The 16362-nt window shown below is 40.1% G+C and overlaps 2 protein-coding genes and 1 pseudogene across 2 annotated transcripts; 2 read left to right on the top strand and 1 right to left on the bottom strand.

Annotated features, from left to right (window-relative positions):
- Window positions 1-293: 293 nt before the first annotated feature.
- LOC141847702 (2-alkenal reductase (NADP(+)-dependent)) lies at window positions 294-2963 on the bottom strand. The gene is made up of 5 exons (XM_074735769.1): window positions 2649-2963; window positions 1560-1737; window positions 1233-1399; window positions 1076-1158; window positions 294-896 (listed from the first exon to the last, which is right to left on the bottom strand). The coding sequence occupies exons 1-5, from the start codon at window positions 2892-2894 to the stop codon at window positions 518-520; spliced, it is 1053 nt and encodes a 350-aa protein (XP_074591870.1). The 5' UTR covers window positions 2895-2963; the 3' UTR covers window positions 294-517.
- On the top strand, window positions 2893-6390 carry LOC141847033 (uncharacterized; annotated as a pseudogene).
- Window positions 6391-8828: 2438 nt separating this feature from the next.
- Window positions 8829-10765, top strand: LOC141847694 (premnaspirodiene oxygenase-like). The gene is made up of 2 exons (XM_074735759.1): window positions 8829-9690; window positions 9771-10765. Exons 1-2 carry the CDS (start codon window positions 9022-9024, stop codon window positions 10416-10418), a joined length of 1317 nt encoding a protein of 438 aa, XP_074591860.1. The 5' UTR covers window positions 8829-9021; the 3' UTR covers window positions 10419-10765.
- Window positions 10766-16362: the final 5597 nt, after the last annotated feature.

The following is a 16362-nucleotide window of genomic DNA, read 5'->3' as shown; positions in this document are numbered from 1 at the left end:
GTCAACTCGCTTAAGTTGGTAAATGCCATAGAAGGTATAACCAAAATTTTAAGTTGATGCCTTCCCCTAATCCAAATGTGAACCCTAATTCAAATGTGAATGCTTAATGCTCTATTCCCTCCAAAGTGCGGTTTAGAAAAGGAATGAATTAACTTGCGATCCTCTTCTTTATTTACCTATTGGAAAAATAATAAATGAATGAATTCTATATCCATCCAAGAATTATTTTGTATCCGATAAAAAAAATATACTACGAAAACAGAGCATAACCATTTTGGCAACCACATAAGATATAAGTTACACTTTTAGCTAGCAGCTTTCATTGCATCAACTCCTGCAAACTCATAAGATAGTATCCCTATTGAAGCAATTTTTCATATTTGCTAAATAGATTGTGTCTTAATCAAAAATCAAACGATACAAGAGGAATGCGTACAATCAATATGCCTCTTGTGCAATATATAGATACTCGTTTACTCAACATTACATGAGAGGAATGCATAGACCTCGAATTCAGTTACTCATCCGCGACATGGACTACTTGCTTGCCAACATTCTTGCCAGAAAACAGTCCGATGAAGGCCGCTGGGCCGTTCTCCAGCCCTTCGTTCATGTCCTCTATGTAAACAATTTTCCCTTGCTTGTAGAAGTTTGATATGGTTTCCAAGAATTGGGGGAACAAGTGCAGGTAGTCACTCTGGATGAAGCCCTTCATGGTGAGGCGCTTGGTCACTAGCATGTACAGGTTGGTGATACCCTTAGGATAAGAGACAGCACTTTGAGAGACCATCCCACATACAGCAATTCGTCCATGGACTTTCATGTTGACGAGGGCTGCATCGAGCATTTCTCCACCTACGTTGTCGAAGTAGATGTCGATGCCCTTGGGAAAATACCTGGTGTCAGACATGAGAGAAGTTTTGAGTACACACTTGATCTACATGGATAACTGAGAAGATGAATGAAGGCCATCAATAAAAGTCACGGCAAGATGAATGCTCCGATGACGCATAAGCTACTGGACATGTAAGTTGGTACAACGATACACTCGCTTATGTGGATGGGTGATACTAACCTCTTCAGGGCTGCAACTAGGTCAGGTTCCTCTTTGTAATTGAATGCTTCATCGTATCCTAGCTTGTGCTTCAGAAGTTCAATCTGACATATAGTTGAATTAGTCATGTGGGAAATAAAAACAAAGATATATAATCTTCACTAAGAAACCGCGATACCTTATCGGCTGACCCAGCACTTCCAACGACAAAACAACCGTGTAGTTTGGCAAGCTGACCAACAAGTTGGCCAACTGCTCCGGATGCAGCGGATATGAAGACACAATCACCTTTCTTTGGAGAACATATCTCATAGAAGCCGACATAAGCTGTAAAACCAGGCATACCTGTTCCAAAAGGTATTTTCTCAAACCATGTTTCTTATACATATAACTGAGTAGAAATGACAAAAAGAAGAAAAGGAAACAGAGGTGAATATAGCTTCATTTAACTCCATAATTTAGCAAAATAATGTCATTTAAGCCCAGGCTAAGAAGAGTTGCTTACCAAGAAGTCCAACGTGGTATGAAAGAGGGACGTCAAGAATTTCAACTTTTCTCAGCTGCTCGGTCCTTGTAAGAATACTGTACTCTTCCCAGCCAGTTAGTCCTGTGATATAATCACCAACACCAAATTTCTGGTTTGTGGAATCAATCACTTTGGCCACCCCAAATCCTTCTATGCACTTCATGAGAACAACAAAAGGTTGTCATCAGATGACTTTGAATAACCATAGCTGGGGAACATGGTATCTAATAGGACAATTTGGTTCTAGTTTACTATGCAATGCACAAAGAGCCAAATAGGTACAGCAACACAAATAAATCATGATCCTGAATTGTTTATGATCGCATATTCTTAATCGAACCAATGCATGCGACTTGGTAATAAGAAATTAAAGTATATATTGTATAATGCTTAATTCAAAAAGAATCTTAGACATTAAACAGTATGGTATCATTCCCACCAGAGCTTGAATGCATTAGACTTTGTTTATATCTCAACCTAACTTGTAGTTTTCCATCTTATATTTTAAACATATCCTATCTCAGCACTATAGTTGAATATATTCATCTTGAAGCATGTGGATCGTACTGAAACTACCTACTCACGTTACCTATTTATAAATGGTCAAACACACAAATAATTGAGGTTGTTTTTTTGTGCTGAAGCATGATTTAGTCCACAGAAGCTCCTTGTCAATGTAAGAAAAGTAATCAAATTTCAATAAAAAATGTTCTTTTCAGCTGAAGCATGATTTAGCTCACAGAAATTCCTCGCCGATGTTTGTTCCTAGTGAGTCTTTGCCTAATTTAGGGCTCTATACTTCCTTTTGTTCCTATCAAGAAACAAAATTACTCACTTACTGTTGATTTTAAAAAAAACCCTAAATGATTAAAATTAACATGGTTTTTCATAAAAAAAAGGAGCTTCTTTAAGAGTAACTAGAAATTCTGTAGCCTACTGGAGAAGTAACGGACGATGAAGATTTGGAGGAAGCAGCCTTGGAGAACACATAAATGACAAAGAGAATAGCCAAATCGAGAACGATTTAAGGGAAAGCGGAACAAAACCCTAGACGGGGAGGTATAGTACCTTCCCGGGCTGGAAAGGCGGGATATAGGACTCGTAGTACTCCCTCATCCGCCCCCTCATGTAGGGATCGCACGAGAGGTAGAGATTCTTGACCAATATGGCGCCTTCCGTCCCGGGAGGAAGCTCGAGGCTGATGGTGCCCTCGCGCAACTCCATGTCGGACTCCTTAGCCGATCCGACCATGAAGTTCTTCAGCAGCACCTGCTTGTTCCGCACCACTACGCCATCCCCAGCGTCGCCGGCCATGAGAGCAGTAGGTCAGAGAGGAGGAAGAGGGGAGTAGGTGAGGGTTGGCGGGGCGAGTGCGAGGTGAGAAAGGACCGTCCCATGGGCTTTTAATGGGAACCGGGAGAAGGCGATTGTGGTGGTCATCCCGCCACCACCGCCACACCGCCAGCGCACCAACCACCACAATAGTTACCTTCGCCCTAATTTTTTAGTATTTTAATTTACTTAATTAACTCATGGCTATATATCTGACTAACGTATGATAAGGTACGTTCGTGGGTGAAAACAGTAAGTCTCGTTTTGTTATGTAGATCGGGGGTAGGTGCAAACACTGACCTTTGTTGACTCGCACTTTTTCATTTCCATACCTATATTATTGAGATTTATCTATTAGTCCCTTGGATTTGATAATTAATCTTATAAATATTTTGTTTTATGTCTCGACCGATTCGGTTCGGTTTGTAGAGAGAGAAGCAAAGAGTAAGCCGTGCTTCCCTTCACTGTTCACCGTTGGATCAATGTCCACATCGTATCTGACCGTAGAATAGTGACGATTAAGTTTTTGCCAATATTAAAGTGGATTAGGTTTTGTGAGGCTTACCGGCCGCCACCAGCGTTCTCACCGACTCCGAGCTGCGAGGAATAACGTGACGGGCGGATCAGCCCCGCTCCACTCTTCTGCCTCTGGCTGAGCGATCGTCGGCGGAGAAGCATTCTCAGGGATCAAGGTCCGTGTATCGGTAAGGGGGCGGAGGTGGAGTCCGGGTTCCGGGTTCCGGTCTGCTGTGGTGAGAGTCGGCGGTGAGAAGAAGAACAACCACGGCAATTCCTCTTCTTCAGGTAAAGGCTTCACCTTCTCCCTTTTCCCTTGGTTTTTTTTTTTTTGTAATATTAGGGTTCTAGCACGATATCGGATTCTGCTCAAAGAGAGGAAATTTCATAGATTTGCCATTCCATACTTGTCACTTCAAAAATGTTGTTGATAGATGATCCTAATAAGGAAAATTTTGAACTTGCTAACATGGTAGCAATACATTTGAAAGAAAACATCATTTTCCCTTTCTTGATTCTGAGAATGCCAGATGCTTATTCTTCTCAACAAAAATGTGTTTTTCAGAATCTGTTCGTGTGGATGGATAAACGTTGTTGTACCCATTCTTAATACATTTCTGAACTTGCTATATGTTCTTCATATCTGTACTTGGGTATATCAATATGAATACGCAGATGGTGTTTTTTATTCCCTTCATATAAATGACATTAAAAAGCTATCCAAAGGTACACTTCAATATGCCATTTAGCAGTTGGATATCATGATATCAAGTTAGTTTATCTTCTGTTCAGAGTATTGAAGGAGATTCTAAATTTATATAGAAGATCGGTGTCTTCTTTTTGTAGTTTAGGCAGAAAATGGTTCATTCAATAATGAGGCAATATTATCTGTTTAGATTATGTCAAGGTGTTTTAAGCCGTGTCAACAGTGTGATGATTTGAAGAACCAAACATAAACATGTGACAACAGGAGGAGCATTAATTTTAAGCTAATACTACAGTAAAACAATACCAGCTCTTGAAGTAGTTGAAAGCCAAGTGGTTGTTTCATATCTAAGCCTCATCAGCAGTGCTATGATTATGAAGAAACATGCACTGATAGTAAAAGGGGGAACATAAGTTTAAACTGATTGTTGTATTTGATGCTCTAATTGTCGTTGAAGCTAAAAGGAGAAAAACACAATTATTGACTACTAATAGGCCAAAATCTTGGGCAGACAGCGGATTGTTTTGTGAAATACAAAATTTTGAGAAAGGTTTTTTGATACTGAGCCATTCATATGTTTGCAATATAACAAGAGTGAACCACATGTTTAAATTATTTAAAAATGACAATATTATGTTTCCATAGAGCTCAATCAAATCCATACCTTGTGAGGTATAATTCTTGGTTGAAGGTCTCAGCAGTTGGTTCTTCCATCTTTGTTCAAATTAAGTATAAATTTTTGAGCGGACCTATTTTTTAAGCGCAATAGTTTATTAAGGTTGCACTTATATTTTGTTTTGTGTTGCCTTGTGAAACATATTGGTTAAAAATACCGTATAAGCTACTAAGTGATTTAATTTACAAGGAAAAAATGATAATAGGTCCTGCTTTGACTGTACGTATTTTCTTTTTTGTCCCACCATCCATGTTGTCATTTGAAGCTTTAGTAAAGGGCTATTTTTTGATTTAAACTCTCATGGTACTAAAATGCTAGTCAACCATTTGATATTGTAATAACAATGTTGAGATACTTTCTTGCCTCATCAATTGTTCTTGCAGGAAAAGGTGATCCTTCAATCCCTGAAGAAGATGATGGTCTTGATGAAAACTTTGCACACCATTGGAAACAAGAGTCTGACGACCCTATGATGAAGTCCCAATCAGCAGGAAAAGACAATCCTTCAATCCCTGAAGAAGAGGATGATCTTGATGAAAACTTTCCACACTCTAAGAAACCAGAGTCCAATGAGCTCGCATGCAAGTCCCATCAATGAATTGTGGCGTGGTGAGATTTCAGGGCAAATCTTGTTGCTAGAGAGCAGATGAGTTGAAGGTCCTCATTCCGGCGGTGTGGAAGTACCAGTAATGGAAGACGGGGCGTTCTGAAGGCACTCGGCGGCGAGGGCCTCGAACTCCTGGCCGGCGTTCTTGTAGAAATAGATCACCTTGCTGCCTTTGGCGACGCAGCAGCAGACGGTGCTGATGGCCGGTGGACTCATCGGCGACCGACCCCCAATCTCCACCTTTATGAACTGCGAATTGGGGGAAAACAGCCTCACCGACCGAGAACACCTCAAATTCATCAAATGCCCGATCTTTCCGCTTATCAGATCAAAAATTTCTGCAGAAGACAGTTCATCCCCCGAACCAAGTTTTGGTTGACAAACTGTAGACAATATCGAGCTACCGTTTTGAGAGCTTACCGCTCCAAATCCAGAATCTCCATGCTGTAGAACACGCGAAGATAGGGTAAAATGGCTGCCAAAGGAGGATCTTCTGGACTTACAGAACAAAATCAAACGACGGGACGACGAACCACCTCCCAAATCCAATCCACGCGCAGCTCAAGCTCCGATTTGGAGAACGAGGGAAGAAATGGAGTGCAAGAGAAGCCGCGATTCGTCGATCGGAAGCATAAAATGGCGATCTGGTTTGACTTCGCTCGCATCAACCAACAACCAACACAACGTCCGGCGCCGCCTCCCTCCATTTCCCAGAGCTCGACGGCGACTGCTCTTCGCGCGGATTTCTCTTGTAGGCTGCAGGCGACTGCAAATACAAATTAATTTTTGATTGGATGATAGAATCCGGACCCACATAGAATAGGACATGATGAAATATAATAATAATGAGCACCGAAAAATATTCAGATAAATAAAATTATTTTTACTCATTTATTTATTTATTAAATAATACTTAATGGTTCTCCCTGACTTTTCCTATGATCATTGTAGCATTTATAATGAGTTTTCAATATTGTAGCATTTATAATGAGTTTTCAATATTGTTTCTCATGCTTAAAGTTGAAAAAATCGTTACTCTTAATATAGTATATTAGAATGATATTTGAGAGTATGAATATAATCACGAGAATTAGACGACGAGCACTTGACATGATTTCATATCACTCTGAGCTCTCTAGGTCCATCAATCACTTTTGGACGAAATCAACTGTCTTTCGTCATTCAAAAAATAAAAAATATGATATCTTTATAAATATGAGAGTCTGAGGAATACATTTGTGTTGTCGGTTAGTGAGTATCATTGTCGTGGAATTACAATAAACTTTCAAAATCATTTTGTATATCTTAATCGAGTTAAAAAATCGGCCCCCCGACCATGTTCTCAATATGATATGTCACAATGATGTTTGAGGGCATGAATTTAATCATGTGAACTAGGCGGGCACATATGATATGACTTCATATCATTCCGAACTCTTTAGGTCCATCAGTCGATTTTTGACGAAATCGACTAATAGACGACTTCGTTATTCAAAAAATAAAAAAATTTGATATCTTTAGAAATATGAGAATCCCAAGAACACATTTGTGATGTCAGTCATTGAGTATCATCGAAAATCGACTAATAGACCTTCGTTATTCAAAAAATAAAAAAATTTGATATCTTTAGAAATATGAGAATCCCAAGAACACATTTGTGATGTCAGTCATTGAGTATCATCGTCGTAGCAATTATAATAAGTTTTCAATATTATGTCTCATGCCCAAATTGAGTAGAAAAAATCGATGCTAATGTTTGAGGGCATGGATATAATCCGGAGAACTAAAATCAGCACATATGACCTTATTCGATATCATTCTTAAGGTTATTTTTGGATGAAATCGATCTTAATCATTCAAAAAAATCAAAAATTTTATATCTTAAAAATAAATATGAGCTCAAACATCTCAATTATGATATTAATCAGTGAGTATTACTACCGTATAATTTATAATAAATTTATTATTTTAATATACAGTCTCCTACTTCTGTGGCGCCTTGTTAGCCATGGAAGCTAATTAGTACTGTTGTTTCATGTGATGCCCTCTAATTAAGTTAGGTAATTAATGACAACCAAACAAAAAGTTTGTATTTTTTTTGTTCTCACACAGAGCTTGTTTGAAGCATTGCTCTAAAATCATTAGGGATGTCAATTCGGACGAATCGGATAGATTCAAATTGAATTGAAATAAAATTATTATCAAAAATTTTTAATTCAAATCCAACCTGAACACAAAATTCTAAACATGAACCCGAACTCGTATAACTCACCTAATCCATCTAACTCGAAAGAAAAGCTTTTTTAAAATATTTTTTTTTGATAATTCTTTATTTTTATTTTAGGATTGTCATACTAATATTATATAAAATATCTTGATTTTTAAAATAAAATTTAATTTAACTCTAAAAAATTCCTTAAATCCTAAATTCGAATCAATCTGAATTGATCCGATCGATCCAAATTTAAACCAATTCAAAATCCTTAACTCGAACTCGAATCTAACTTGAACTTGAAAAGTCTCAATTCTAACTTTATTTTTTTCGAATTGGATCGGATTGATAGGTCAGATCAATTTTTGACACCTTTAAAAATCATTATTTTTGCATAAACTACAGATTCATTAATTATATTGCTCGTATGTAGATAAACACAACGGAAACTTTCATTTAAGCTCAAGTTGATTGAAATAGGCTCTAAAGTCAAACTTGCTTGAGATGGATTGATAGTGAGTGCCATGTGAATTGCTGCTTGGTGCCCCTCGGAGTCCTTGGCACCACACCAATCAGCAAGGCGAAGGAAGGAAAGTAATTAGTAAACATGAGAAAGGAAGAAGGGTGAGTCAAAAACTTGCAAGGTCTTATTATTTAGCGAGTGGAGTGCAACATTGTCATGTTGGTTGGTTGGTTGGATGATTTTTTGATAAAATTAAAATAATATTCAATTATGTATGACTGTTGGAGTGATGAATTTTATTTTTTACCAAAGTAGTTGGTTGGATGGTTGGTTTATGAAGATTTGAATTAAAAATCATATTTAACTTAAAGAACAATGATACACTATATGAAAAATGTAACATGAAATTTAACATGACACACTCCATACAATGAGTTTCATATCCATGAAATTGAGTGTGTTATATTGAATTTCATACTATATTTTTCATGTAGCATATCATTTTTCTAACTTAAATTAGTGATGAGCAATGATAGATTATATGAAAATGCAGTATGAAATTCCAATATAACACAAACAAAGTATGAAGGTGAAACCCAAATATGAGTCGTGTTGAAATTTTATGTTGTATTTAATATTTTATCATTGTCATATTAATATTATATAAAATATCTTAATTACTATCATTGTCATACTAATATTATATAAAATTAATTTGAGTTAACTCTCCTATCCTCTTCCTCTTTCTCTTTCTCTTCCTCTTCGCCTTCTTCCTCATCGGCACAGAGAGGAAGCTTTTCTCCAACTCCCGCGGCGCTCGCCTCCCACCCGGCCCGTCGAAGCTACCTGTCCTTGGCAACCTCCACCAACTTCGCGGCGGCCTCCCCCACCGTGTCCTGCGCGATCTCGCCGGCGTCCACGGCCCCCTCATGCTCCTCCGCCTTGGCCAGGTCGACTTCGCCATCGTATCCTCTCGAGATGCCGCCCTGCAGGTCACCAAGAGCCACGACCTCAACTTCGCACACCGCCCCCAGCTCCTGGCCCCTTCCATCATCTGCTACGGCTGCTCCGACATCGCCTTCTCCTCCTACGGCGACTACTGGCGCCAGATGCGCAGGATCTGCGCCACCGAACTCTTCAGCGCCAAGCGCGTTAGGTCATTCTCCGCCATCCGTGCGGAAGAGGTCGCCGAGCTCATCCGCGACGCCGCGGCGGCATCCGGTCAGCCGATGAACGTGAACCACAAGCTCACGGCGCTCTTGAACAGCATCGTCTCCCGTGCTTCCTTCGGCTTCAGATGCCATAGCCAGCACGCGTTCGTCGAGACCATGAAGGAGGTGATGATGCTCGCGTCGGGGTTTTGCGCCGCGGATCTGTTCCCGTCGTTGAAGTTCGTGGCCTCGATCTCCGGACTCGCCTCCAAGCTGAAGAAGCTTCACCGCAAAGTGGATGAAATTCTCGACGCCACCATCAAAGAGCACCAATCGAGAAAGAGCGAAGGGGACGAAGAGGATCTCCTCGATGTTCTACTTCGTCTAAAAGACGACGGAACCCTAGAAACCCCAATCACATTCGACAACATCAAAGCTGTGATTTTGGTAACCGATCGAACTCCACAAAATTCGACTTTTTGCCCAACAAATTTGGGGGAATTAATTTCTGACCCAATCGTGTTTAGGACGTCTTCACGGGAGGGACGGAGACCTCGTCGACGGTTGTGGAATGGACGATGTCGGAGCTCATCAGGAACCCTACCGTGATGACGAAGGCACAGGCGGAAGTGCGAGAAGCGATGATGCGAAGGACAAGCAGGGATTTCGGCGAGGAAGTCATCGGCGAGCTCCATTACCTGAAGCTAGTGATCAAGGAGAGCCTGAGGCTACACCCACCGCTATCACTGTTGGTGCCGAGGGTCGCGAAGGAGGCGTGCCAGGTACTGGACTACGACGTGCCAGCTGGCACGAGGGTGGTGATCAACGTGTGGGCGCTAGGGAGGGACCCGCTCTACTGGGGCGGCGACGCCGAGCGGTTCCGGCCCGAGAGGTTCGAGGACGGTGAGGTGGACTACAAAGGGAGCCACCTGGAGTTCGTTCCGTTCGGCGCCGGGAGGAGGATATGCCCCGGGATGGCATTCGGGATGGCGACGGTGGAACTCGCATTGGCTCAGCTGCTGTTCCACTTCGACTGGGAGCTTCCAGGAGGAGGAGAAGTGAATACGGCGGCGGAGGAACTGGATATGGCGGAGGCATTCGGGGCGAGCGTGGTGAGGAAGGAGGAGCTCCGCCTGGTTCCGGTGCTTCGATATCCGCCGCCGCCCCCTGCTTAGTCGACTGAAGATTCAGATCGTGCCCCCACGGGCGGGGTCAGCTGGTCAGGGCATGGATGCTTGCAGCATGAGGTGGGCGGTTCGAGGGCTCATGGTTGCATTTGCGATAACATCAATCTGTGCCATGTTTCCAAATCCCTCGGCCACCATGCCCTGGTCAGTCCCGCATTCACCGTGATTTACCTCTCTACAGATGGTCGGGGGGCCGATCGTGTGGGGCCGCTAGATTGGCGGATTCCAATCTTTTGCAGCATGAAGATTCAGATCGCTATTATATATATAAATAAATAAAGTATTATTCTCCACTAAATAAAAACGCAATATAATCATAATAATTTTAATATATATTTTCCATGTTCTTGGATTGGATCATTTGCTGCCTTTTATTTTTAAAAGAAAAAGGAAATGAAAAAAAGAACCCACTTCCTAGTGTACGGTTACACGCCGTTTTGTTGGGTGGATTAAGTGGCTCCCACAAAGAATAGAGGAAATAAAAAGAATAATAATTAATTTTACAACACAATATTCAAATAAGTGGAATTCGAAAGGGCGAGCTATAATTCACTTCCGTCAATAGTGCTCAAATATCAGAGTTACAATTTTTTTAAAAAATATTTTTTGAGTTTGGATCTATATAATTTTTACATTTCTTCTCTCTCTCATCTTGAGGAAATTAAAGTAAAATTCGAAGTGGAAACTCTACGCATAGAACATTTTATTTCCTTCTGTCATCCAGCGTCAGGATTTTTGTCGAAACTTCCAAGGTCATCCAGCGTCTTTCCCTCTCCCATTCAAGTTTAAGATTTATGCCGAAACTACAACAATATCTCATCCTCTATCTCGAAACTGGCTCATCTCACTACAAAAATATTGGCAAATAGCGACGGATTATTTCTGTCGCTAATCGAGATTAGCGACCGATTAATGGCCGAAATAGCTCGTCGTCCATTTTTTGGTCGCTGACGTCATTTTAACGACGGAAATAATAATTCTGTCACTAATTATTTAGCGATGGATTTTTTTTACCATCGCAAAAAAATAGCGACGGAATCATAAATTCCGTCGCTAATTAACGACGAAACTTAAGAATCCGTCGCTATTTTGAAAAAAATAATAATAATATTTCTTTATTAGCTCCTATGAGTCGATCAAATCAATACACATTACACATCATCTTACATCAATATACATCATCAAAAAGTTTTTTTAGCTAATACACATCATCAGTAAATCAATGATCAAATTCGTCGCCCAAAAAAATTTGATTAGGTCTTCTTCTCAGCTACCCAAATCACTTGCTTAAAACTGCACCAACGGCCATAGGGCATTCTCATGAACTACAAAGTCTGGAGTGGTAAAGTTATTGCGTCCATTTTCTTCCTACTAACCAACGAGGCAAGAACGACTATGATTCTAAATAACCAAAGAGCGGTTTATAACAAGGCAGGATTAGGATACAAACCCAAAGAATTTGCATACATTTCCTTAGTAGGAAGACAAACCTCATCTATTGGACAAGTCACTAAAGGAATGGTAAAACAAGCATGGGTTCCCAAGAAGTATTTAGAAAATGTGAGTGAATCAAGTTTTTAGGTCCCAAAGAGTGATGTATTTCATGTTGTATGAGTAAGGAAATAATGGAAACTCCAAGCAATTCAAGGTTATAACTAGGGGTAATTATCAAGGGGGAGTGAGAAGTGATGTGGCTAATGAAAGAGTATTCATGACTAGGATTTATAGCTCATAAGACTCTAAAGAGACTTGACATATGCTTTGTAGAGTGATGAATTTTAGTTTATAACGATTCCCTACATTTCATTTCACAAGACCCTAGGAAAGATTACTATGTATATGAACTTAACAATTATATGATATGTCTTTCTCTCTTATCCAATTTCTTTTAATATATGTTGCATTCTTGTTTGATTTAAATTAAGGATGGTGTATGGATTTAGGGGGAGTTCTTGTAGTTTAACATATCATTTTTAAAACATATTCAATCATGACCCCAAATCTACAATTTAGATATATTTCATAAGCCCATATGAAAATTTTAGTAATGTCTACCTATTGACAATCTTAATCATCAAGAATGTTAATATAAAGCTTTTATGTCATTAAGAATTTAACGATTTTTGAAATTTGGTATCAAACTTATAAAATATAATTATTTTTCATAAATTCATATTTTTCCTTGATAGTATGTTAGGAAGTATACTGAAAAGACTAGGTCTTTTGTATATAAAACATTTATGAAATAAAGAATCATGTTTTGGTCAAATGATTGCAATAGTATATTTTGCAATAAAGTCCTCTTAATTCACATTGTAGATAACTTGGTGTCTGTGAGACACAGAAGACCATGATTATCAGTCCCTTGTGAATTATAAACTAAGGCTCACAACCAAGATGGCTTTGGACAAACCATCGGGAACGGTTGTAGTGTAATTCGGTGACTGTCTGTCTTGACTGTAGAATTACACTAGTGCACTTTGTGTGTATTGAGTAGGACCATTGAGGTTGTTCGATTTACTCTGACTCACAAATTGAACAAGACCTCTGTTATTATAATTATGCACTCTTAATCCCGATGTAATAAATGGGCACCTATAGTTAGTAATTATTGCTTTGATTTACCAAAGGGTGAGATCTTTCCGTCAGATCAAATATTCTCGGTAAGTTGGGTGATGTTGCTATCTATACGGTGTGCCATTAATTATAGAAGGAATCCGTGTCCCAGTAGGGCTGATGATGTCCCCTTGGAGAGCTCATAAGGATTGTCAAGTCAAATCTTGCAAGTGGACTTGGTCCGGCTGACAATAAGGTTGAGTGGTACTATTCAAGGTCTTAGATGTCGATTATTGAGTTGTCAGTGAACTCAGATAATTGACGGACATACGATATCTTAAACACGGGGAGCAATGCATAAAATAATAAGAAGGAACCCATAATGTAATTTGGGGATTGGATTGGTAGTGCAACAATGATCCTCTAGTGGAATGGATCGTTGTTGATGGATGTAGGTGTGTATTCGGGGTTGAATACGGGATCCGAAACCCATCAGAAGGCCAGATCCAATACCTCCTCGAGGTCCCCGCTGTAGCCTAAAGACATCTTCAAAAGGATGCAATCAAACGGATGAGATTAGTTCTCAGCCGTCGGATGAGATTTAATCTCGACCGTTGGATGAGATTAGTTCTCGACCGTAGGATGAGTTAATGGATGAGATCAGCTTGTATCCGTGGGATTAGATCAAGTTGCATCCATTGGATCGAAATAAATAAAGAGGAATAGAAGAGAATAGATTAGAACCGTTGGATGAGATTAAGTCGTCTCCGATGGACGAGATCTATCCGGTTCGGTTTTAATTCTCTTTGGAAGGAAGAACCGGTTCACGAGGTGAACCAGACATGGTTCATTGAACCACACGCCCAAGTGATCTAATCATGGCCATTGGATCGAAGAGATCAAGTTATATTAAAGGAGATTATATCGTAACCGTTAGATGAGATTAAGTTGCATCCGATGGATGAGATCTCTTCGGTTTAAGTTTTATTTCCTTTTTAATATAGAATTAATTCATGGAATTAATTAATATGGCCGGCCACTTTAGATAAGGTTGGAAATAATTCTTTTAATTATTTCTGAAAAGATCTAACGGCTAGAAACCAAGCAAGGCAATCTAAAGGCCAGGATTCAATAAGTTTCTATAATTTAGAATTGGTTCATGGAATCAATCAAAATTATAGAAAAATTTAGAATTGGCAAGAGGTGCTTGGTCTTGGGCGTGAGGCTATAAAAGAAGAGGGGGTGGGCGGCAACAATTGATTCAATTCAAGAGAGGAGAAGTTATATCGAAACGATTTCGGAAACCCTCCTCTTCTCCTTGGTGCCGCCGGCCCTAACCCCTCCTCCTTCTTCCTTTTCTTTTTTCTTCTTCTTCCACCGCCCCTTCTCCTTCTTCTCTTGAGGTGGCCGAACCTCTTTGTCCAAGTGGTGGCCGGATCTAAGCAAGGGAACAAGACAAGGCGAAGTTGCTACGAGAAGAAGAAAATCGATCCAAGAGAAAGTCATCCGGAGGTTGCAGTTCTTATTTCTGGAGGATCGTTGTCCACCCAACGTCCAGGAAGAAGAAAGGAATACAGCGGAAGGCTCCGAGGTCATCTTCGAAGGTTCTGGTAAATTTTATATTTTTCCGCAGTTTTTAATTTTCTAGAACTAGTTAAATAAACCGTAGATAATAATTTAGGAATCGGCGATCCTGAAGGATTAATTGACTTGGTCTTTTGTAGACTTTGTCAATTGATCCAGGGCGGGATAAATTTTTGTCCTGTGGGGTTCTATGCTTCTAGGAGCGGATAGAATCCGGATCGCAGGACGGAGATCCAGAACGCCAACAGGTACAAAGTGATTGTGCCATTAAGAGTTTGAAGTATTGTCAACCCTGTATCAAATAACTATTTTAGTGGATTATAACTTTTCAATCATGTTATAGGCTTAATGTAAAGACTCTAAAGACTTATCAGAAAGTGAAATTCATGTTTATATTTTTACACCTTACTTACATGATTAAGGGTTGGAATGAACTTGATAACTTTCCAAAGATATTGTTGGTAAAATGATGTTAGGGGAGGTCTACTTTAGGGGAAGTATGATCATCATTGGATAAAAAGATTACCTTTTTGATTTTTGTCAAAAAGGGGGAGAAATGAGAGATGTTTAAGTTAGGAGAAGGATGGTTTAAGTTAGATCATGTTTTATGATTCATGCTTATCATGTTTATCATGATCATGCTGTTATGCCATGTTGTTATGTTTTTCATATTTAAAGACCTAACTTAAACAAGGTTTTTGCCAAACATCAAAAAGGGGGAGATTGTTGGTGCAATCTTGCCCCAAGCATTATTGGATTTTAATGTTTGGCTAAAACATGTTTAAGTTAGGCAATGTTGGTGATCTAACGCGTGTGAATTGAGTTCACAGGAAAGTCCAGGTTAGAAGACTTGGCAAAAGGTGAAGTCCCGGAGGCGCGGCCTCTTGGCAAAGATGAAGTCCCGGAGGCGCGGCCTCTTGGTAAAGGAAGACTTAGCACGACGAAGCTGAGGGAAACATCTCAAGCTAGTGCAAGGAAGGGCATGAGGCTTGTGGAAGGCGTTTGAAGGTTTGCGTCAAGGCTAAGGGCTGAAGAAGAAGCTGAAAAGGGAGTTTCAGCTTGGTCAGTCAACTGGAATGGTGATTCAGTTGACTGATCAGAGTATCAGTCGACTGGACTGTATTTTCAGTCGACTGATCAGAGTATCAGTCGACTGGACTGTAATTTCAGTCGACTGATGGCTGAATAAGTCATACACAGAAAGATCAGTCGAGCCAGAAGAAGACAGTCGACTAGCTAGGAGCAGTCGACTGGAATTCAAACGTTGGGCTAATTAATGCAGCAATTAATGCAGATTCTGTAGCCGTTGAAGCCCATCAGTCGACTGGCCATGGGAGCAGTCGACTGATGTCACGAAAAGCATAAAAGACAGCTGCGAGATTGAAGAGAGCACTTCTTCTTTTCGAGTACATTTTTGTGAGATCTTCAACGCTCTGTCTTTTACTTTTCTACTCTTCCTCCCAAAACTATTTTCTATTCATAAGAGGAAGAGATCAAGTGTAAAGGTTTCTCCGCCTTCAAGAGTTCTTGTGAAGGAGATCTTTTCATAGTGAAAAGGGTGTGTGGGCTGTGTGGATCCTTGGATTAGTCACCTCTGCGGAGGTGGAGACCAAGTAAATCGAACCGGGTTAGCGTTGTGATCTTTTATCTCTTTTATTATTTTGCTTCCGCTAATCTCTATGCAGAGAAAGATCAAGAAATATCGAAAAATGTTATTCACCCCCCTCTAGCGAACGCACCGATCCTCAACAGTACATTGGTCGACGCCTTCCTTAACAATAGGCCCCCATCA

This window comes from Curcuma longa, chromosome 16, assembly GCF_044706935.1.
Source record: "Curcuma longa cultivar G26 ecotype Majalengka, Jawa Barat chromosome 16, ITB_CL_G26_1.1, whole genome shotgun sequence".
Taxonomy (NCBI): Eukaryota; Viridiplantae; Streptophyta; class Magnoliopsida; order Zingiberales; family Zingiberaceae; genus Curcuma; species Curcuma longa.
The sequence above is the reverse complement of the archived record's forward strand: the minus strand, read 5'-3'. Positions and strand labels throughout refer to the sequence as shown.

What these genes read in the sequence shown, in the direction of transcription:
- LOC141847702 (XM_074735769.1), bottom strand. Translation starts at nt 2,894, where the DNA reads ATGGCCGGCGACGCTGGGGATGGCGTAGTGGTGCGGAACAAGCAGGTG. An exon ending in CGCCTTTCCAGCCCGGGAAG is followed by an intron (nt 1,738 to 2,648) that starts GTACTATACCTC and finishes GTTCTCATGAAG; the next exon opens with TGCATAGAAGGATTTGGGGT. An exon ending in CTAGTTGCAGCCCTGAAGAG is followed by an intron (nt 897 to 1,075) that starts GTTAGTATCACC and finishes GTCTGACACCAG; the next exon opens with GTATTTTCCCAAGGGCATCG.
- LOC141847694 (XM_074735759.1), top strand. Translation starts at nt 9,022, where the DNA reads ATGCTCCTCCGCCTTGGCCAGGTCGACTTCGCCATCGTATCCTCTCGA. An exon ending in ACATCAAAGCTGTGATTTTG is followed by an intron (nt 9,691 to 9,770) that starts GTAACCGATCGA and finishes AATCGTGTTTAG; the next exon opens with GACGTCTTCACGGGAGGGAC.